Genomic DNA, 23,453 nt, shown 5'->3' with positions numbered 1-23,453 from the left:
CATCTAACTTTTAATTTTATAAAATGGAAATGGTAGAAGTACTAATATTGAAGTTTCCTCTTAATTTTATATTTTGTAGTATGTTACAAATTCAAATCTGAATCATGTGAATGCTCCATTAATGTAGAGAGAGAAATATTGTTAAGGATAGTGAGGAAGTGTAGGGTATTTTTGGAATAAAGAAAATAGTGGGGAGGTATAGAATTGAAATAAATTAAATTAATGAGGAAGTACAAGTCCCACTTGGGGAGGTGTAGAGAGCAACACCCTATATAATATCACTATATCATGTTTACACACAAAAAAGAAACAAGATATTTATTAAACTCATTCCTTTTTTTATATAATCCATTTCTAGCAAAATAAACTTATTATCAATGAAAAATATTCATTACAAAACACAATTATTATATACAATTTGTTTTTTCATTTTTTAGTATAAATGTGAAATTTATTTCAGAAAACCTAAAATACAATATAATTGGATAAATAAAAATATCTGGTACTTTCCGAGATAATATTTTGTTTAAATTTATGTTAAAAAAACGATGGATGTGAAATTTTTTCATTATTATTAATTAAATAATTTTTTACAAAAACACAATAAAATATGATATTATCAAGTATTTAAGGTTAAAATAATATATATTTTATTTTCTCTTATGTTAAATGTTAATAAATAAATATATGACTTTAAAATTAAACTTGAGCTATCACACTCTTATACGGTGGATATTCATAATTATAAAAATAACGCGTTTTTTTCCTCCATTTTAAGGAAAAGTGGTCAATTACCACAATACGTGGTCTTGTAAACTATAACAAGTTATTTCCTTTTCTTTTTAATGTTGCTATCAATTGTTCATCTTAAATTGAAAGGGAGAATATAGTATATGTTCAACCTTTGCTCATCTTGAAATGATAATAAAATAGTATATTGTACGTAACATAACTATATATGCGTTTATTAATTGGTATACTTTAAAGTTTTAATTTTGAAAGGTACTATTTAAAGTGTGTTCATGGTTTATTTATCCCATTTGGAAAGTTTAGTAATAATAAATTTATGAGCTCAATTTCATTATTTCTTTCCGTAGTAATTATGAACTCCCAATATCCTTTTCTTTATACATTATTTTTAAATGATGTTTACTGTTTACAAATAAATTATACTAAAAAAGTGCAATAAAGGGTAGGTGAGAATAAATAAGCAAGTGGAAAAAGATAATTGTATGTTCTAGTATTAAAGTAAAACTAGTAAATTAGATAAAATAAAATTAAGAAAAAAAAAGAAAATTAGATTAAAAAAAGACAATGGATCTCAGTAAGATTCAGATACAGAAGAGTGGATCGGTCCAAGTTGTTGGAGAAGAAAAGATGATCTGAATTAGGGAAAAGATAAAGACAAACCAAAAGAAAAACATAAGCAATAATTGCAATATCGTTGGACCATTTCTAACTAATTTGTTTTATTTTAGTAGTATTTTTTGGTGTACATTGAATCGCGTGTTATTATTTTTCTCTCACTTTCTGTTGCTCCTAGGCTCCCAGTTTTTCCACCGCGTGTTTCTCGCTACTAGTCCACCACAACTCAACACAACACAAAACAACACGCTTTGCTTTACGACTGCCTCCATGCCAGACTCCACCACCACCGTCACTACCATCCACCTCCCGCCAGAGTCCACTGCACTCCGCCGCCACAACTCCATCACCGCCGCATCACCGGTCACCAAACTCTCCCTCCCCGCCACTGCGCCCCCGCGCACCACGAGCTTGGAACTTGTATCATTGAAATCCCCCTTCTCCACCTCCTACACGTCCCTCCGAGACGTGCTCCCTTCCCCCAACTTTGCAGTGAACTCCCCCACCTCTTCCGCGTACTCCAGTCAAGAGATTTCTATCCGCAATCGCCTGGTAAAACAGGCTGCTTGGGCCTACCTGCAGCCCATGTCCGCCTCCCCCGGCGGCACCTCCACCCCCCACTTCCTCCGCCGCCTCTCCGCAGCTTGCTTCGACTTCATCTTCCACCACTTGATCCCCGCCGTTTCCCGATTTTTCCGTCGAATGTTCCACGCTATCAGGATCCACGTGTGTTGACAACGGACACACTCATATGAATGATTGATATTTAGTTCAGCTGCAAGTCCTTTACTTTTGTGTTTGATTCAAGAATAGGATAAGGATATGCTCCTGGTTTTTTATTTATTTTTTATTTTTTTAATTACCGTATAGGACTTCCATAGCTCTGCTTTTCCCTTTAATGGTTGTGCCCTCGAACTTATATACGAATGAATGAAAGAATGAATCATCAATTGAAGTGTTTCAAAAGAGAAGGGACAAAAGCAAAGCATTCTTTATATTACAAGCAGAATCAGAGTGGTTACGGGGTTGAAGTATGTACAAAAAAATGTTACACAGTTCTGTATAGAACTCTGCTTTATCAAAGGTTCTTAGTCTCCTTTCTTGTTCTTGCGACCTGAAGAATTGTTATAATTGTTTTCAAAGAGAGAATCTCGAATTGAAGACAATGGTGGAGCGCTTGGAGTTGGACCCATCTTTTCCTTTTTCTGCAATGCAACATTTATCTTCAGTAACACAATCTATACGTAAAATTCACTTTAGTTTATTTAAAGTAAATAAAGGAAATAGATCGCAAGTTCGTTTCCTCTGTGAAGACCACCCCATTCAATATTATTTATTGCTGACATTCCAGCTTCTCTCCTCCATACCACACAATTTTTAATACTGGAAAATTAATTTTATATATATCTTTTAAAATTAAATTTAGAACCCAAATAAATAATTTTAGTAAAAAATGGATTCATTGATATTTTTTCTTTTCTCTAGTTGCATGAGACTTGCATTGTTTATTAACATTAAACTTTTATCGTAGCAGTTAATTTACCTTAGCATAGGATTTGCTGGAAAACTTTTTAGATTGAGCAGCCAAAAAATCTAGAATCTGGAAAGTTGTCGCTTGCCCCAACTCTGTGCAGTTTTGCCAGTAAAAGATGGCCAAATCCCAGGCCCTAGCTCGCCACTCTCGGAACTTTTTTTCAATGTCATTTTCATGGCTTGACACATAAGGACGCAAAATTGCATTATAAACATATCCGGTACCCTGCATCAAGCAATATTATTACCAACCAATTAGAAATCAACCATGTTTTTCACTTCAGAAAAAGTTCCAAACTGGTTATTTATAAACTGACAAAATAAAATATAAATAAGAAGATAACGACTGTTAACTGTCCAAATATTCTTCTAATTTACTCTTCCACACTGTTGAAGCAAGACTCACGCAAATTCTAATAACCTTTCCACAAACTTTAAAGCAAGACTTGCACGCAAATCCTAATAACCTTCTTTAGTAAACAACACAAATTAAAAGCAACAAACAAAATACAGTGTAAAGAAAAGCAAGCTAAAAAGAGCCAAAGAGGCATCATCCTCGCTTTTATATGCTTACCTTAGTTTTCGGATACCACAAGTAGATGAACAGTGCAAGCTTCAACTCTCCATACATGGGAAGCCTACAGAAATGTTCGGCGTTTATTAATTTTTTGCTTAAGTTTAAATCAAATTCAGCATTATACAAATGTATAAAATGTCAAAGACTCACCATCCAATAACAACATCTGCAAAATTCTCCAGTACTGTGAAAAGTGCTACAATGATCCTACAAATATATAAAAATTTAGCACAAATTTTGACAAGGTATCAATCAAAAACTTTCTTCCTCAACTTCCCCATAAATATTACAAGCTCTGCATAAATCAACAGTAATTCTCAATTCTATTTGCAAGAAAAAGAACACTCATTAAACCTCTGAATGGATGATTACACATACCGACACCAGTATCATATTCTTATCTATACAACTGGTTCTGGTCTTAAAATATTTCTCACGTTGATAAAGGTGCACATGGTTCTCTGTTTACTCCACCCTTCAAGGTATTGACCTCCCTTTGGATATTCCTAAAGAAGATCTCTTTCTTGACCAAAACTCAACCACTAAGTTTTTCGTTCTTAATCCTTAGTAAGATCTACGCTCATCCTTCCCCCACATCCCATATCTTGAATAATTAAAATGTAATCATATGACTGAAATTATAGCAATCAAAAGCCAAATAGGACATTTCAGAACCATATAGCCAAACGGAAGATGGATTTTAGTACCAGTATTGACACCAGAATCGAAGTTCACCGTTACCAGCCCTGCTGTTCTCCACAGTTTTGTAGCATTCAAATCCAGGATACGCGTACCCCAGAAGCAATCTGAAATTTAAGATGGTATATGAATATCGAACAGAATATCAAACCTTCGAACACGAAAGAATCGTAAAAGGCCACACTTACATAAGACATCGAGTTATGAAATCTCCCAACATTTCCGATCCTTACCACGACAAGCACAAACTCTGCAACCAAAGCAAACAACCCATCAAAATTACGAACCGTCAAAAAGCTTTGCTGGGGATTTGGCGCAATTGCAGTTACAGTAGCGTGACACAATGTCTTTCTTTCTCCTTTAAAAAAAAAACAAGAAACGTTTGCCCAGCATTCACCTGTTCTACCAGAATCCAATAAACCCGCGCCTGGGTTGAGTCCCCGCGTTTGACAAGGTCAGAGACAAACGAAGTTCAAGCTTGAGACCGATTGGGGTACCCTTAATCGCTAAGGAAAACGAACTAGTGCAGACTTGAAACTATACAAAATTTGGAAAACGTAAGGTTAATCCTCTGGAAGAAAGACCCTGTCTCTTTATGAAAAACTGAATTGGTGAACAAGACTTGCGAAAAAAGAGAATATATATATATATAGGGATGATCGCAGTCATGAGAAGGAACAATCCCAGAAATGAAAAAGATTAAAATAATCGTAAGAGAGAGAAATATTAAACGTGATTTCTTGTGACATACGCAAACTCACGAGGATTCTACCAAAAGTAAAACTGATTCACCGTTTGGCAGTTAAGGCACGCAGCCATATAATCCCTTCACGTAATTTCGAATGCATTGTAAGATGAAATTAATTTTCATGCACAATTAGGGTATTCTAGACTTTTTAAATAAAAGTCAACAAACAAAGTCATTGAAAGTATATTTGTGTACTCGAATGATGTTAGGAAGTGAGCACTACCTTAGTAGTTGATTAGGTCAATCAAGAGCAAATGATTCTTTATAGTTTATGTACAAAAAATAGAGTAGATATGTAATTAATATGAGAGAAGTAAAAGGAGAAAATTAGATAGATTAGTTAATCTTTAGTTGTAGAAAATGTAATGCCATGAATGATGGTTGTTGACCCAACCACATCGTATTCAAATAACAAAACTGTTCACTGGTTCTTATCTTTACATGCTTGTCATCACTCACGCCATGCAATTGGGACTCTTCCTAATGCTGATATGCAAATGGCAACCTATATAGATAGATTAATTTTTAAAATGACGAAAATATGAGGGAATAATATGATAAATATCAGAGTTCAATGAGTGATTTGACCAGCTTAAAGAAGAATTAATTAACTTTCTCAAATTTTCTCTTGAATATACGATACGCGCATCCATGCATACAATCTATATTCTTCAACACAAGCAAGGTAAAGTCTTTTCGTCTGTGATTAATTTAATGGTGCTATTGTTTCATGGACAGGGATTTTTTTAATATTTAATGATAACTTACGTTAAAATAATATTACGTTGAAAAGTTATCCATTTGACTCATTAAGTCTCATTAACTTGTGAGCATTACCAATCATATTATTTTTTTAATAAACTATAATTCAGATTGGGTAACTTCTATTTAGATTTTGATCATTATAAGTAGGAAATAAAATACATATGGCTTATATATGGCTCTGTTAACGGAACATCTAGGTTGATAAAATTAATCGTACACTTTTTTATGAAAAATATATTTTAGGCAAAAAAGAAAAGTTGTTTAATAGTTTACAAGTCTTAGGGTGTCAAAAACAAGAAATTGCCTCCGTAATTAGCTGAAATTGAAAGTTGACCAAAAATATTGGTTGAACTGTGTAGTTTCCACTGAATGAAGATTTATTCCCATATTGTAGACAGAAAACAGACACAAACATCTAATTCTAGAAACCAGAAAAAAGATGCCCAGGGTCTCCTGCAGAATGAACGATTGGATATGACGATGAAACCCCATCTTAGAAAAATATTGAATTACACCTAATTTTAACCTCCATAGCTGCAGAGAAAAAGAAATAATATATAGCATTGACTATTAAAATAATTCAAAAAAGTATTGATTACTTTTTTATTGTTATTTTATACTAATGTTGTAACTTGAATGTTTGGTAATAAAACTCTAATCTTATAATTTCATATTTTTATTTTTTTATGAAATCTTATAAATTATGATATAATCAGTCCATTAAAATTAAAACTATAAAAGCTTTATTATTAAAGCCTTTTTTTAATGAAGATTTTATAAGTCATTATATTTTCTTTAAATATCAATGACATACTGAACAATGTTACAAGAAAACTTATCGTATTGCATTATAGTTTTCTTCTTTAAAACTAAACTAATTTAATTTGTAAATTACTTTATGCGCAGGAAAGTGTTTGTCAAACGGGATGAAGTAATATTTTTTTTTAATTTTATTTTTGTTTTAAAAATTAATGATAGGACACGTGTCATTATTTTATTAGTCTATTTGAATTTATGTTAAAAAATTATTTAACACAGACCAATCAAAAACTATCACATATATATCGTCAAAAAATTGTTAAAAAAGTGTTATGACCAATTCAACAAACCCCACCCAACACTCATAATATATTACTCTCTGTAGTTACGTCATTGCCTATTTCATGTAATGGATAATTATAACAGTGACAAATAGACAATTTTCTGCATTTAATTAAAACAATTCAGATTAATCAACAATTTACTGTCACGAATGTAAAATTGAGTTATGCAAAATAACACTCATGGTTGTAATTTGTATATAGACTTTCCAAGCAAAAGACTTGCCCTGTTTGAACCATTATGTCCACCAATTAAATTGCTTTTAATTTGTTGCATTTATTTCTTAAAATATATCAGAATGCATTTTGTTGACGTAAAGGAGTTTGAAAGAAAATTATATTTATAATTGTTAATATTTTAACATATATCTTTTTAAAAAGATAAATTATCTTTCTAAGAATTAGTGGTTTTTTCTTTTCATTTTACAAGTAAATGTCGTAGATTGTAAGTCTTGCAAGCAGCTTGCAAATAATAAATTAGGAGTGAGGAAAGTGAAAATAAAATGGATAACGTAGAAGTTGAGTTGATATTGTCTTTGGATTGCACTCATCCTTTTGACTGGATCTTGAGTTTATGGAATGCCAACCTTACACGAAATATATCAATTAAGCAATTTTAAACGTCCAAAGCAACTCTAATCCATGAATCAATAATATTCATTCAATATTGTTTGATGAAAAATTAAACCATGTAGTTTGAAACATTCTATTATTATTCCTATCAATATAGTATCACAATTAGCCATTACAAAATTAAGTGAAAATGATATCAACAATAAGTTTGATAATACTATGTGCGAAAAGTACTATAAAGATATTATGACCAAAATTATATATTATAACATTTTTCATCTATATGCACTTATGAATGTGAAGATGAGTTTTATAGATTTTTTTTCTCTTTTTCATGCATCAAACATTCTTTTCTTCGTCTCCTCTGAGTATATAGTAATGTATCTATAAAAGATATTTTGATGTCCAAGTTAGTAGGATATGATAGATAACAATTATGGACCCTTACCTTTAGGGTCAAGTTGACCCTAGTGGCCCATCTACTTTTAATGGAGATTATGTTAGGTTAAAGAATATCACACAATAAAGTATTACAGATTGTGATAGAGTGAGAACAATTTAGCTTGTGGCCGAGTACAAATAGATCGGTTTGTGGCCAGGTTGGAAAACACCGACTTATGGTCTGGTTGGAGGAGATCGTGTATAGTACACCAACTCCCTAATCTTCTCATGACTATAAGGCATGTGAAGAACTTCAATAAATTCAGTAAAATAGTTGTAGTTGGTAATTAGTTGACTTATGAAAACATGATATTGATAATAGGTACTCGATAGTCGTCCCATACCATAAATCAATTGCAAAGAAAATTTATATCTTTATTAATAACCTTACATGTATAACAACCCCCCATAAGTCTCAAAGAGCGTAACGACAAAAAAGTTTAAAGTATGGTTACAAACTGGGTACGAACAAGCTAATTTGTTCGTACTTGACCACAAGTCAAACTACTATTGGTCTACTACAATCTGTAATACTCTATTACATGTTATTCTTCAACTTAGAATAATTTGCATGAAAAATTAAAGAGCAACTTGGTCCATTCTAACCCTATAGGTAAGGGCCCACAATACTCATAATTAGTCTATAAGTAGTAGACTCATCGAGGTAAACAATTTATGTTCATTTTTATAATAGCAATTGATATGTATCCTCTTAACTTGAATGTTATAATGTCTTTTACAGACAAATACTGAAAGGAAGATAAAAGAAAATGTTTGACGCATAAAAAAAGAAAGAATTTTATATAACTCATTTTCACAATATATGTTCGACTATGTAAATACACTATAATATTTTGTTTTTTTAAATTATAAATTATATGTTTTTGTGAAGTTATAATTATAAATAAATTCAATCATATACTATATTAAAAAAATTGAAATATCATTTGCCCAAAAGAGTAAGTATCAAAATTTGGATAATGATATTTAGACAACATTTTTTTGACATTTGAACATTGATTACGTGTCAATATGTGATTAGTAAAAAATTACTCCACAATCAATAATAATAATAATAATAATAATAATAATAAACATTATTGCGGAATAATTTTTGACAATACGTAATCAATGTTTAAATGTTATAAAAAAAATATTATCTAAATATCATTATCCGTTTACATAAATGTGGATATTTATTCAAATACATTAAAATGTAATGAAGTACATAAAAGTTATCGATGTTTAATCACGTGTGGAGTCACTATATTGATTAATGAAAATTAAATCAACTAAATCATAATATATTATTTAGTTGACACAATATTCTAAATATAACAAGTATAAAATTTTAATGCATAAAAAATATCTTACCTATTTATAACGAATTTTCTTAATTATATTCTATTCAATAATTCGTCGACAACAATATATATTAAAAAATATGTATTATTTTTTTTATAATATGTATGAAATGAAAAAAAGTTTTTTTTTATAATATTTAAAGTAGTTTATTTAATATTTTAATAATCAACAATACTCACATAAGCTATTATCTACACTCAATGCATAATGCACTAACTACACTCTCAAAATTTCATTATTCTTACCCATTACAGTAATATATAAAAATTAGCTGAGAAATTTTTTGAGAAATTAACATAGATGATTATAACAATTTAAATACAAAACCATTAACAACACTAAAAAAATGATTAATAATTTACAGTGCATTTCAAATGAATTACAAAAGCACATTATTTTGTTCCAGTGGATTTATCATACAGTGGATTAGTGAGTAGGAAAGTAAGAAAATGAGATGCACAAAGACAGAAGGAAAATATTAATTTCCTTCGACATTTTATAGTTATTCATTTACTTTACTGAATTTTCACCCTCTTGCTTGAAAATTTATGTTTGAGTTTAAATTTTTGTAAGGAATAGTTAGTTGCATTGAATTACCGAGACTAAGAATATTATATACAGTTAAAAGTTTCAAATAAATAGAATCAATCCAAAATATATATTTATGTATAAATTAATTTTATGAAATTAAGTTAAATTTAAAATTCATCTTTTAATACGAGTATTAAAATTTATTAATTTTATATTATTTAGCAATAATAGAGGAACAACATCGAATATCATGCTAAGTTTTTAATTCTACTATACGTACGTGTGTTCCATTATAATTTGTCATATTTTCTTCATTTATTTATAATATTATTCAATTTTTGTAAGAGAAAAAAAAAAAAAAAAACCCATAGTTAACTGTGTGTGTTGTAACTAACGCATTAAAAGCAAATGTTTCCCAGCCTCGGTGGTTGGACTGCTCGATCTTTCGCTCACTCCGTGCTGTTGCCTTCCCTAGCTTCCTCCAGGTACCTTCTCTTACTTCTTCCATTACCCTTTTTCTCCTTGCTTTTCAATAGTGCTTCTTTTCATTTCTTCTCTCTACAGTTCTAAGTGCATATACCAATTGGCACTGCATCAACCTCACAGTGCTGTCTCTCAGATGTGCATTTCTGTTACATTTTCATTTGGGTCGCATATCAACACTTCATTTTATCCTGAATTTTACATTATAAGATTTTCGGCTATAACGATTCCCTAAATTAATTTAATATATTTTTTTATAACCAATTCATTTGTAAAATTTTGTCTTCCAGGACAAGGTTTAGAGCCAACTGTTTGGTTAATTACAGCATGACTGTGAACGATAACTTGCTTACCAAACCTATAAGGCGTGCTAATTTTCGATTATGCAATGTTTCAGGGTATGTATTGGAATATCGAACCTTAAATTGACGATTTCATTTATTTATTCCATCATTAATATGTCCTTTTGTGTAGTTACGTTTCTGAAGTATTGGAGATTCGGGCTGAGGCTCCTAAACTGCATGTTCTGCTTGTTCCTGGAAACCCAGGTGTGGCCTTGATAGTGTACTTGCCCGATTATGTTTCCATGTTAGGTTTGTTTGGTTGTTTGAGCCTTTTGGTGTTTTTGATTGTTGCAGGTGTTGTTTTATTCTACAAGGACTTTGTGGAATTTCTATATGAGCTGCTGGAGGGAACTGCGTCTGTAACTGGTAAGTAAAATAATGGAAGCACTTTCTTTCTAGCTACTTATATGGATATTTGGTGACCATTAGGCTCACTAGTAATGTTTCTGTGTGAACTAGCAGCTATCGGCCATGTTTCTCACTCAAGAAAGGTTCATACATTTTGTTTCGATTGATTTGCTTGCGCGGCATTAGAACGTCTCTTACACAGAGTTTTATTTCCAGGACTTGGAACATGGACGCATGTTTTCTTTACAGGAACAAATTGATCACAAGGTAATAAGGCTTACTATTTTGATCTTAGTAATCGTTGACTGTTTTTGGTTGGAGAAACTTATCAATGGTTTATTTCAATCTTAATTTATAAATTGGTTAGACTTAGTGTGCTGTACAGCAGGAAGTCCTAACTTGCCTTGACCCTTTAATTTCTATTACAAAAAAATTTGATTAAATTAGTGAATAAGAATACCTTTGAAGTTTTCCATTCTTTTTCAGAAGTTCTATGAAATGTTATAGGTTTATCTAATCTATTGTTGAATAGTATGAAAACTGTGGTAGAATTGAGTATTTAAACTTTCATTTCAGATTGCACTGTGCTCAACTGTTGAAAAGAAATAAGAATTGTCATCGTGGAATTGTTTCTACTATGTCATGTGCTGGCTTTTGTATTGGCATATTGAGAATTTGTCATATTTATGCTACATGCATTCATCCCTCCCTCTCCCTCTCTTTTGATCGTTACAGTTTTCTGTCATTTTATAATCTTCCGTGCTTTTATGATTGACATTCGTCATTCTTGATTTAAATAATTTGACTTAGCAATGCTAATTAGTGATAGTAGTCAAAGTCTTCATTTTCCTTGTGTGTTTGTAGATTGACTTCATCAGACAGGAGTTGCAAAATATTGAGATTCCTATATTACTGGTGGGTTCTTCTATATCTCATGTCCATTATTCTTTTCCAAAGTCATGTTGATTTGAAGAGTTTGTAGGTGCTAAAATACCGAAATGCTGTCTAGCGACAAAAAAAATCTGTATATGAAAAATGGTAGTCAGTTAATAATACAAAATGATTTTTTTTCTACTATTTTAATGGTGTTTAGTAATTTAAAATTTTGAGCCAGTACTATGGTTATCTTGTGTTCTCCTGCCACCACACTTGTGCTGCAATGCAATAGATGTCAGGGCAACTGTGTTAACATCTTCTTAGACACATAATTTTTGTTGACCACGACATATAAGGAGTGACATTAATGTGCAGCTTAAAGTGGAGAAAAAGTATGTAGAGTTTTTTACGTGCGCGGAGAAATAATATGTTATATTGCTGTCAAGAAAAGACATCCATGATATTATAGTCTAATTAATAGTGTCATATCAGAATATATTTCTCGTTGTGATATGTGACTACCGAGTTCAAAACTTGTTGCATGGAACACCAAACATCTTTTTATTCACTAAAATGGAGCAATTTTGGAAAACATTCAAAGAATCACCTTGAGTCTAGTTCTTAGCTAAAGTAATTTGTAAATAATTGTTATCCATGTTTTCAAAACACAGAAAAGTTTAAGTTCATTCTGAAATGAAAATTGGTAGTTAATTAGAATTTTCTCTCCAGGTTGGGCACTCTATTGGTTCATACATATCTATTGAAATGTTCAAGAAGTCTCCAGAGAAGGTGATAGGAACGATGCATATTTAATTAATCTTCATCCCATCATGCCGTCTGTCCATCACTTCTGATTTTCGTAAACTGTCTATTTGCATTATCTCCTGGGCTCTGTAGGTGAAATATTGTATTGGACTTTATCCATTTTTGACGTTAAACCAGCAATCAACAAAACAGTTGTTTATTGGAAAAATTGCAAAGTAAGTCTCAACACAACCCGCTTCCCCAATCAAATACCTTGACATTACCTTCTTTGTTAGAGATTATATGAACTTTTAGTGACATTACGAGCTTAGATATCACAAATTTTGATGTTGTTCACTCTATTTCACACCTCATGGCATTCACTTTATGCATAAAAACAATTTTAATAATTTGATCTGAAACTAAACTTCAGATATAAATTAAATGGTGGTAATTATATGTTTATTATTACTAAATATTAAGCATGAAAATTTTACTTCTACTTATTTTCTTTTGAAAATGTTAGACTAGTTTATACGAAATGACTAAATGATGTTACATGGGGTTTTAGATCCCAAGTTCTAGCTGCTGCTCTTAGTTATCTGATAGCATCATTAGGATTGCTACCTGTCCAAGCTTTAAGTTTCGTGGTCAGAAAATCCCTTGGGAAGTCATGGTCGGTCAATGCAGTTGAGGCTGCTTGCTCCCACTTGTCACAGGTTAGCGTTACTGTTCAAAGAAGGCTTCAATGATTAGTCACATTAAATTTGTAATTTAGTTCATTTTGTTTTGGTCATTCTTCTTATCGACCCCTTTATTAATATTATTAGTGGCAATGCAACGCATTCTACATTTAATTGACATTGAGTTGTAGCTTTTTATTGTGGATTGGTCTGCACTTTTTCTTTTGTATTAATTCCAACCTTAATAATTCACAGTACCATACCATGCGGAATGTTCTGTATATGGCCATGACAGAATTCAGAAAGGTAGTAATGCTTCCTATCTACAAATATACCTATCAAGTTTTATAAATTATAGTAAAGCTGTTTCACTTTATTTTACTCTAGCAATTTTTTGATTTACATATATGGCACCGGGGACTGGTTGCACTGATGTGGAAGATGGCATGCCACTGAAAATTGCACAAGGATACAACATCTAATGATAAAATAAGTTGAAATTGAGAATTTAAAAATGAACGGGTAAATTGACTGGAATAGAGGGCAATTTTCATCTGGGTCTCAAAAGGTAAAATATCTAAAACTGTATTTATAATCGTGTGCTTAACCTGCTAGCTTTCAGAGGCACCAGATTGGACATTTATGAGAGAAAGGAAGGCTCAATTGACGTTTTTATTTGGTGTCGACGATCACTGGGGTCCACTTGATTTGCTTGAAGAGGTTTGCTTTTATTCATTTTACTCACTGTTTTTATTATCTGGAAAGCTTTTTCATCATCTGGAGGTATGAGACAAACATTTGTACCTCAAGCATCTTAAAAAGATTTAGTCTCCACGGGAGAGCATGTGTAGGATGATTATATGCTTGTGATTTTATCCTAATCTACGTGAGCATTCATGGTACCAAAATGGTGCAATATAATTATTAAATAGATTTCCAAACTTTACTAACAAGTTTATTTCCCTCCTTTTACCTTAATGAAAGATCATGTATCAAAATTTGCAGCAGATTTCTCTATAAATAAAAAGTAAAGCAAGCTAGAATGTTATCTTTGTTTTATTTTTATAATTTTCATTGCTGATCTTTTTTTTTTTTTCAGAGAAATCAAACAGCCTTTTAAATTTTCTAGCCATTAAGCTGAAGGTTTGGATATGTGTTTGAATCTCAACAAGAACTAAAATATGTGATTAACTCCTTCCTCTTTCTCTATCCCCAGTTTATGGAGTGGACCTCCTACTCTAAATACAGCAAAATATGTTCATTAAATTTTCTCGTTTGATTTTTTAGAAAAAGAAAGCAAAAGTCTATCAAATTGTGATGTAAAAAATTGCAGTACTTTGATTATAAATATGATACTTAATTTAACCTTTAGTAGTCCTTTATTTCTCTCTGATATTAAATTTAATTTATTTTCTTGATTTGTGTTTTAGACTACAGGTATTGTGATAGACTGAGAGCAAAATAAATTATATTATGGTATAACCTTTCAATAATTTGGCTCTTAGTAAGATATACAGGAAGCACGTTGTTTTTCCCTCTTTTCTCTTTGACATTACAAAGAAATGGACTATCTCTAACTTAAAAACGACGAACTGCTGAAACAAACTAACATCCAGCTGCCAGCTGTTCACAGAAAGTGGACTGATTTGGCCATCATGGGTTCTTCCAGTTTACTTTGTTTCAACTTTCATGTTCTAGGAGTGAACTGGGCATCCAATGTCTACAGTATAGACCTTCCTGGGAGAAGGTTTTATACTCATGCGAAGATTGATAGATATTATTGTTTGTGATGCTGTCAAGTAATTTTTGTGGTGTTAAATTCCTAATACTGGTTTTAGCACGCAGCTTATGTATGTGTGCTATCCTAAGTAGACTTGGAATACCACCAATTCTTTATATCTTCAACTTAAACACTAATTACGGGAGAATAGCGGGATGAATATTTGTATAACTCAACGCTTTCATCGAAATAATAGTTAGTCATGATCAAAGCGTTTCTTTTTCTTTTCCATGTTTCCTAACTAATTTTTCTTTGTCCCTTTCTTCCTCATCTGTGGAATATTAAATGATTATTCTGGCTTAACTTATGGTTTCTTCTGGTTACAGATTTCAAAGCAGGTTCCCGATGTTGCCGTATCTATTGAACGAGAAAACCACACCCATGGTTTCTGTTGCACAGAGGCCGGCTCATTATGGGTTGCTCAGCATGTGGCAAACTGCATCAAGAAGCAGACAGCTTGTACCAACCAATGAGGTCTGACTCTTTTGCTATTCGCTTGTGTTGTGTGAGTTTTCTATGTTAGTCTCAGAAAGGACTGAACCACAAATAAATTTGGAACCATGCTTATAGTGCATGCTAAAAAAAGTGTAATTTCTTTCATTTACCAGTGCTTAATAGTGCATTCAACAGTTTTTTCATCACCAACAACTGTATTTCATGACTTAGTAGTACCACCGTCCTCCATTTGTACAAAGTAAACTATGGCCAACTGCACCCTCTGACGTTGTATCACTCGTCTCCCTGTTAACAAAAGTAAGAACAATCGCCAACTGCATTTTGAGCCCTCCCCACCTCCTCTTTTCCAAGAAATTTAGGACACGTTTCTCAAAAAGTTTTTATCGTTTATCAAATTGGTGTCAAGCATTACGAAACTAACACCAAATGGGGTAATTAACCTTGAAGCTCTTCCATTGGATATGTTGATGAAGGTAGTTGAACCTATTTTATATCATTTCCCAAGAATATCGTCGAACATCTACCATCCCGTTACGTCTCCCGACTGCACTTGCCTGCTAATATTAATTAATCTCATCGGATTTGTATAAAAATATCGATTTATAGTATTTCTGATATAGTTATTTATTATTATTGAAATGATATTTTTTTTAGTTATTCTTTTATTAAAGGAATTGAGACACTTTTAAGAGTAATATGAAACCTATAAAACTATAGTTCTTACTATTTGGTTTGGGCTGGCCTGACAAATAATATGACCCAATGTATCAGCAAGACAAATAAACTTAAATATAGACAATGAATGACTTAATATTATTATATAATAATGAAGAAGATAATGTGGAGAAGCAGAAAGGGAAAAAAATGGGTGAAAAAGGATGGCAAAAATCACGAGTGTCTATCAGAAACATTAGTCTAAACAAGCTTGTAACTGCCCCCCGTGAATACCGACGTGGGTTTTAAGATTTTTCTTAAGATAGGATTCCCTTCAGATTATGCATGCTATGCTATTGACAACAATATATAGTGAGTATTCAGAAGTAACTAGTATTTAATTCTTTCTCAGTTCTTCACGATAAGTGTAGTTTACGTTGCTTTCGTTAATTGATCAATGAAATTCCAAAACTTAAAAATGGTCTCTGCTTTCTATTCTCTACAGCTACTGCGCTTTGAATCATTCATCCAATTGCAGCAAGTTGGGTTGGGTTGGTTACATACACCATTGGCTTTTGTTTCTACTTTTTCTACAATAATAAGAAAGATTACCTTCGGTGATGAATTTGAATCTTTATATATATATTTTTCTACATTATGCGTTTACAGTAATACTTTTACACTTAATTGTAGTCAATCTATCATGATAATATATTTATACATATTAAAAATGTAAATTGAAATTTCGTTTTATTATTTCACTATACACAATATTAAAATTTATACGGTATTCAATAATTAGATTGAGCTGGTCTTGTCTTGTGTATTATCATGTCCATGTTATATGTTTAGTTTGAATCCAAAGAAATAATCTTATTAAATTTTTAGGTCAATTTAAAACCAAAATAAACGTCAGAATCCAACCTCAACACTTCTAATCAAAGGCGTATACTATGTTATTAGTTTTTTTCTTTTACCTATTTCTTTAACCTCCTTACTCTTTGTTGGAAATCCATGTCATCTATTTTACCCACGTAATCAATCTTCTAATAACTGTTCAAATTATTTCTAAATTTTAATAATCTCACCAAACATGTTCAAATTCATTATTCAAGAATACATGGCATTTTTACTATAGTTTTGTATTAATTTATCATTTGTAGATTAAATTAATCTTCATTTAAAGATAAAAATAACATGTATTTAAATTGAAGTTCATTTAAAGACTTTTTCAAAGAAATTATATTTTTTTATTACCCAAATAAAATTAATTTCTTTATTACTCAAATGTTTCTGCAATATGTCATAAAAAAAGCATATTTATATGCATAGAAATGAAAAAGTATAAAAATGTATATTCTTGATTCCTGTCATGGAGCTGCTACTTGTCCCTGACGATGGATATCAAATCTATTATTTAATGCATAGTTAAGTAGAGTTTTTGTCTGTTCAATTGATAGCCATCTTCATCTGAAAACTAGACAAACCAGCAACTTCATATCCAATTATCAAACCCTGAAATTGCTCTCATTCTCAATGCATGTGATCGATCAGATGAGCAATCTTCCAGATACCTCCACCACCCAAAAGAAATCTGCGGCCCAGATCACATTCTACCCAAATTATCTATTTCCCATTCAAATCCTAATCACATAAAATGCTTCAATATTTTCAAGAGTCACGTTACTTATATAAAATATTTATCAACACTAAACATTTAGTAGAATCTTAATTTAAAAATAAATAAAATAAAATAAAAGAATTGATGATGAGAAGTTAGAGTATAGTGTGGATGTAGGGACCTCTTAACTCAAAGTCACATGGCAAGCCATCCCCATAAATAAAAAGCCACTATCCAAAGCCACACATACTCACACCTTCCTTTGACTAAGGTAACCAAGCTTCTTGTTTTGTTCACTTTCTTTTCTTCTACTCGTAGCAGACACACCAATGTCTGCCTCCAGAAAGAAGCTTCTTCTGAGTACAGTGTCCGTGAAACTTGGCTGCGGCACCTGCAGAGGGCCAAAACTCTATCGCATATTCCGTCCAAAGCCTAAACCCAAGAACCTTCCCTCTTACCAAAACCACAAAAACCACTACAACCATTTCTCTTCTTCCTCTTCTTCAGCCCAATGGGCTGACAGCACCAGCACCACCCCCACCAACACCAACACCAACACCACATTCTCTCCCTACGTTGATTCCTCCAACTTTTCTGACTCCGACGTCAAGGCTGCAAGAACAGTGGGGGGTTTGGGAAGAGCTGGCAAAGAAGGGGTGGCGGTGGAGAAAGACTCCGATGACCCTTATCTCGACTTCAGACATTCCATGCTGCAAATGATATTGGAGAACGAGATATACTCCAAGCAAGATCTCAGAGACCTTCTCAGTTGCTTCCTTCAGCTCAATTCACCGCACCATCATGGCGTTATAGTCAGGGCTTTCACTGAGATCTGGAATGGCGTCTTCTCTGGCAGGTCCAATTCACACATCAACCGTAAGCCACGTCAGTTCTAAGCACTGCACGACGTCATCCTCGGTTGCTAACGTTAACGAGTTCTATACTTTCTGTGTGCTATGTTCTAGGTTCAATGTATATCTTCTCCAACTCAACCACAATATTCTTGGTTGAACAACTATGCTAATTAGCTTGTAACGTCTTCATCAACAATTTGTAAAGAGGGTACTGCTACTATTTTTATCAGTAAAGAGAGAGTAGTATTATGCAGTATAATATAATCAGATTATATCCCAGTTCTGAGTTGGATTAATTGTTGTTTGCATAATAGAATTTGAGCACAAGACAAATATGGATTGGACTTCCCCAGAAAGTGACCGGTCGTAAGAAATAATTGCCGTGTTAATTAGCATCTGTAATGGACCATGTTGTGTTGTAGTAGAAAATAGAAATCACAATGGAGGACCTGAAAAACTTGGTTGGTCCCTCCCTAGAGTTTGAGGGATTTGGTCAAATGACTCCCGTGTTTTGAGTGGGATTATGGTGCTGAAATAAAAGAGCTATTGGGATTTGAACCGTTGCTGTAATAATTAGAGTGCTTTGAAGGAAGAGGGGCATCGAGTTAAGTACTTTTCAATGAGAAGAGAATAGAAACTTTTGTGGCTAACTCCTGTGCTTTTTCCAAGGTTGCTATTAAAGTTTCTACTCTGTTTTCACCATAATGCTGATCAAATTTGCCTGTTGGCGCGATACCCGTTAGATTTTTTAAAAACAGAAGAAAAAAAAGTTACTTGCTTTACTATTTTTATAAATGATTATAAAAATAATCATTTATTTTTATAATAACATGACGATGACGATGAAACAACGTTTCTCATTTATTTCTTTGGCACAGGACTCAGGTCTAATTAATGTACAGCATGCATTGAGATTGGCTTTGAATTTGCTTAGGCATTGATAACATGGTTGCAGGCTGTTTTAATTTGTATTTAAACCTCTCTATGCAGGTAGGCTCCTATGGGCGGTAAAAGTCAGCTTGCATTTAAAACCTGGTAGAGAAAAATAATCATTTCTTCATTAATTAACAATGCGATTTCATTAATTAAAACTTTAACAAAATTTCTTTCCATCCTCATCCCCACAGAACGAGGGCTTGCAGAAACAATACCCCATAAAAGTTAATGCATATTGTATTTTAAAATATCAAACTTACAAACATTAATTGTCTATGGTTAATAAAGAATGTGATTATCATGAACATACAGTTGAGGATGATACATTTTTTAACGTAAAAGTTGGGTTATTGCTTTTCATTTCTTGTTCTGAGTTGTTTAAGAGGGGACATATACAGATATTTTAGAAGCACTTTTCTCAGTTCAATCCAGAAATAATAACTTTTTTCTTTTCTTTTGAAGCTTTGTCTAATTGTACCTTCTACAATTAAACCGGATTAAAAATGTGGCATTTTAGGTGATGATAATCTCTTTACCCTGATATCTTGTGGCAAATTGAAAGCAGGTAGCAGACCACACCTCACACTGTGTTAAAGGTTTGGAACTAAGATAGCATGCTGTCCAACTCAGTCTTCAAATAATTGCTGTGAAGATAAACAACATGTTTGTTGCTTTTAAGGCAAGTGTTTCCCTCATGCTCAATCAAATTATGCTTATCAACTACCATATACATTTTTAAAGACTTTATCTGATTTTCAAAGACACCATGCAGATTCATCTTGTTTTGTATTGAAATTTACGTGTTCTTTATTCAATTAGAATTAATGCTGAATAACACAGTCCTAAAACTTCTAATGGCAAAAGCTTAAAAACGACTTCATTTATCTCACATCTCATTTTTTCATTTGCAGTATTTAATTATTTTACGAAATTTGCTTTCATTCCTTATATCTTTTACATAATTAAGCTAAAGAGAAAAGGAGTATATTTTTCTTTCTTTCTTTTCTTATCAAACAACGGAAAAACGATCCTTTTTTTATTTTATTTGATTTTTCTAAAAACCAAACATGACAGAAGTGGATAGTGTGGAGGGAAGGAACTGCAGAATAGAAAAACATTACCATCTTTATCATATCAACAGTGTCATGTTTGATCATTGATAAGGTGGAGACACAGCATAATTTAGCAGACATAATCACAAAGTTAATCAGATTATATATCTTGTTTCTGATAATGGGGAACATCTCTATCCTTGGATAGGCCAGAGTTGACATGATTTCTAACCAGAAGTTCAATTTGTGTTATATCTTATCACAACAGTCAGAGTTGAAAAAAAGTTTCAAAAAGACGTTGGTCTTGTCCATACATAAAGAGCAACCATCCTGCTATGCTGAATGAGTTGGCATTTGGATTTGACAGAAAAGAAAAAGAAACTGAAAAATATTTGTTCCTGAATGTAACAGTTTGCCAAGAAAAATATCAAATGTGTAGTTCTTGTATAAGAATAGACTAATGAAGATTACTATAATTTTTTAATTATTTTTTGTGGCTTTTACGTATTTGAATTGGTCCCAGGGCTAGCTAGGAGAGCAAAGATTGCTACTTAGTACTAGGCAGGTGGTATCAATGTGAAGCTATTATTACACTTCGTTTGCTGACAAAAAATTACTAACATTTACTATCAGCTATCGATAACAATGCAATACCTGGTCAACATCATCATTTAAGATGTTTTGTTTTGGTTTGTTTTTTCGAGTAAAAACTCTTCTTTCATCAAAGAAAATTTTACTTATATTCACCAATACCACAAAAAATAACATACGCACTCTTCCTCTCTTGAAGAAAGAGAGCAAGAAAACAAAAACTATGTTGAGAGTTGAAAGTAACTTAGCGGTGCTGGTGAAACATGACGTGCTAGTAATTTTTTTAGAGGAATAATTTTGAGGCTTTATACCTTATTTCTTTTCCTGGGATTGTAGTTGAATCGGTTAGAGCACCGCCCTGTCAAGGCAGAAACTGCGGATTCGAGCCCCGTCAGTCCCGACCAATCACATAACACCATGCTGGTGATAGTAAAATTTAAAGAGAAGAAATTTCTACCAGAAAAAACATCAACACTTATATCTGAATTACAAATTCATCACTTTATTATCCTATTTATTGTCATGGATTGTTAAAACTTTAACCCAAACTCAGGTTTTCAAAACTAATTATAAGGTAAGGTTTGTATTAATTATATATTATAAATTGATCTTCTAATATACTCTCTCACACTTAAGTATATAAATTTTGTGTGTGAGACTAGATATTAATGTATGGTTCAATAGCGACTGAATCAATAAATTCAACCAAGATTAAATTTCGATAGGATAGATTCTAATTCATTATTCTCAACCTTAGAAAACTAGTTTGTAAGGTAAGGTTTGCATCTACTTATATATTATAAATTAACCTTATCTCTAATTGAAGGAGACTTTCAACATGAATCAACTAAAATTTAACATGATTTATAAGTCTCACATTAAATACAAATAATAAGTAAATGACCAATAAATTTATTATATTTTGAATTAAAAGTGGAATTTTTAATTTATGAATAAGTTTATTCACTGAATATTACATTGAATCTCTTTCACATACCACTAATGCAGAAAAGTCCTTTTTCAGCGAAATGCCTTTTGTATCAATTATCAAATTGACATAGAAGTAGGGGTATAAAAAGTATTGAACTTTTTATACGAATTCCAGAATCGGTATAAAAAGTTCACTTTTTATATTGGTTCTGAAATTGGTGTAGAAAGTTAGCTAGAAAAGAAATGTTTAATATGTACGACTTAGATCTTTTATAGCGGTTCAAGAATCAACATGTATAAAAGTATTCATATTTTATACCAGTTGGGAGAATGACCAGTATAAAAAGATTCACATTTTATATCGATTGAAACATTATGTATAAAAAGTGTCACTTTTTATACTGATTGGAACATTAACCGATATAAAAAGTCTCGCTTTTTTTTTAATGATAGATTTGTATATGCTACCTACCACTTACAAACCTACAAAAAAATGCATAAAAGAACAATAAGAACAATTCAGATAACATATAATATACTTTCTAACCTCATTATACAATTTGCATAAAAATTCATAAAATGATCTTTCTTTAGGACCTTTCGCTTCATTGGAGATTCGACATCAAAAATCTACACAATGAATAGTTTGAGTCAATTTATAGTGATAAATACTTAATATGTTAATTATAAAGTGTTGACATTTATTTTCTGATTGTCATCGTGATGTTTTCACCTTATATTTTTTATATTTTTGTCTTGATTGTTTTTATTTTATTTTTTATTGTTAGGATAATTCTTGGGTTGAAAAACATTTGATATTTTTTTTAATCATTTCTTCATTATAAAACTTTTAACTCATACTTTAATTAATAATAATATTTTTAATAGAATCTAATAATAGATGTATTTTTTTCTACAATTACTTAAATACTTGTCTAAAATATTGGTGTTGTATAAAACATAAGACAATAATGACTACAAATATTTGGACCCTGGTGCTTATTTTGTGTGGTTGTGAACTATGAAGTTTTGTTGGTGAGTGAATGAGAGTTTCGTCGTATGTGAAATATATAGGAAACAATCGTGTTACCAGAATGCTATATCATCCCTCTCTTATTGGCCATGACTCTCATCACAATCTTTTAATCACATCTATAGTAGTGCTTTGGGACCATTCCTCCTCACATTGTGTTGGCATAACTCAACTCAATCATCAAAATGGTTTAGACTGTTCATCTTTCTATAGTTTCATCCAAATCCATTAGGAAGAATATCAATGAATAAAAAATTTTAGATTTCATTATAATAAATTAAGTCCAATCTTTTTAAGGAAAACCCCTTTCAAATTAACTATAATGTTATCATCTCTTAGCTTTATTGAGATAAACTCAAACATTAAGTTTA

General features: G+C 31.8%; 4 protein-coding genes across 4 annotated transcripts; 3 read left to right on the top strand and 1 right to left on the bottom strand.

The window, feature by feature from the left end:
• The first annotated feature begins 1,325 nt into the window (after positions 1–1,325).
• LOC106757173 lies at positions 1,326–2,315 on the top strand. The gene has a single exon (XM_014639785.2). It carries the CDS (start codon positions 1,636–1,638, stop codon positions 2,098–2,100), a length of 465 nt encoding a protein of 154 aa, XP_014495271.1. The 5' UTR covers positions 1,326–1,635; the 3' UTR covers positions 2,101–2,315.
• On the bottom strand, positions 2,293–4,815 carry LOC106757172 (putative HVA22-like protein g). The gene is made up of 7 exons (XM_014639783.2): positions 4,572–4,815; positions 4,363–4,424; positions 4,183–4,281; positions 3,626–3,682; positions 3,473–3,536; positions 2,909–3,124; positions 2,293–2,570 (listed from the first exon to the last, which is right to left on the bottom strand). The coding sequence occupies exons 2-7, from the start codon at positions 4,392–4,394 to the stop codon at positions 2,454–2,456; spliced, it is 585 nt and encodes a 194-aa protein (XP_014495269.1). The 5' UTR covers positions 4,395–4,424; positions 4,572–4,815; the 3' UTR covers positions 2,293–2,453.
• Positions 4,816–10,067: 5,252 nt separating this feature from the next.
• LOC106757112 (lipid droplet-associated hydrolase) lies at positions 10,068–16,745 on the top strand. The gene is made up of 14 exons (XM_014639698.2): positions 10,068–10,182; positions 10,471–10,578; positions 10,655–10,728; positions 10,819–10,890; positions 10,987–11,015; positions 11,089–11,139; positions 11,737–11,787; positions 12,478–12,537; positions 12,646–12,728; positions 13,064–13,211; positions 13,431–13,481; positions 13,791–13,895; positions 15,282–15,429; positions 16,571–16,745. Exons 1-13 carry the CDS (start codon positions 10,106–10,108, stop codon positions 15,426–15,428), a joined length of 1,056 nt encoding a protein of 351 aa, XP_014495184.1. The 5' UTR covers positions 10,068–10,105; the 3' UTR covers position 15,429; positions 16,571–16,745.
• A 1,270-nt stretch (positions 16,746–18,015) lies between these two features.
• Positions 18,016–18,582, top strand: LOC106757406 (transcription repressor OFP6-like). Its single transcript, XM_014640072.2, has one exon. It carries the CDS (start codon positions 18,016–18,018, stop codon positions 18,580–18,582), a length of 567 nt encoding a protein of 188 aa, XP_014495558.1.
• The last annotated feature ends 4,871 nt before the right edge of the window (positions 18,583–23,453 follow it).

The sequence above is a fragment of the Vigna radiata genome, chromosome 3 (genome assembly GCF_000741045.1).
Source record: "Vigna radiata var. radiata cultivar VC1973A chromosome 3, Vradiata_ver6, whole genome shotgun sequence".
Classification (NCBI taxonomy): domain Eukaryota; kingdom Viridiplantae; phylum Streptophyta; class Magnoliopsida; order Fabales; family Fabaceae; genus Vigna; species Vigna radiata.
The sequence above is the reverse complement of the archived record's forward strand: the minus strand, read 5'-3'. Positions and strand labels throughout refer to the sequence as shown.

Bases quoted from the DNA above. Each gene is read 5' to 3' on its own strand.
- LOC106757112 (XM_014639698.2), top strand. From the start codon at position 10,106: ATGTTTCCCAGCCTCGGTGGTTGGACTGCTCGATCTTTCGCTCACTCC. The intron at 10,183-10,470 runs GTACCTTCTCTT...TTTGTCTTCCAG, and splicing joins CCTTCCCTAGCTTCCTCCAG to GACAAGGTTTAGAGCCAACT. The intron at 10,579-10,654 runs GTATGTATTGGA...CCTTTTGTGTAG, and splicing joins CGATTATGCAATGTTTCAGG to TTACGTTTCTGAAGTATTGG.
- LOC106757173 (XM_014639785.2), top strand. From the start codon at position 1,636: ATGCCAGACTCCACCACCACCGTCACTACCATCCACCTCCCGCCAGAG.
- LOC106757406 (XM_014640072.2), top strand. From the start codon at position 18,016: ATGTCTGCCTCCAGAAAGAAGCTTCTTCTGAGTACAGTGTCCGTGAAA.
- LOC106757172 (XM_014639783.2), bottom strand. From the start codon at position 4,394: ATGTTGGGAGATTTCATAACTCGATGTCTTAT. The intron at 4,282-4,362 runs GTAAGTGTGGCC...CTTAAATTTCAG, and splicing joins TTCATAACTCGATGTCTTAT to ATTGCTTCTGGGGTACGCGT. The intron at 3,683-4,182 runs GTACTAAAATCC...ATATATTTGTAG, and splicing joins CGATTCTGGTGTCAATACTG to GATCATTGTAGCACTTTTCA.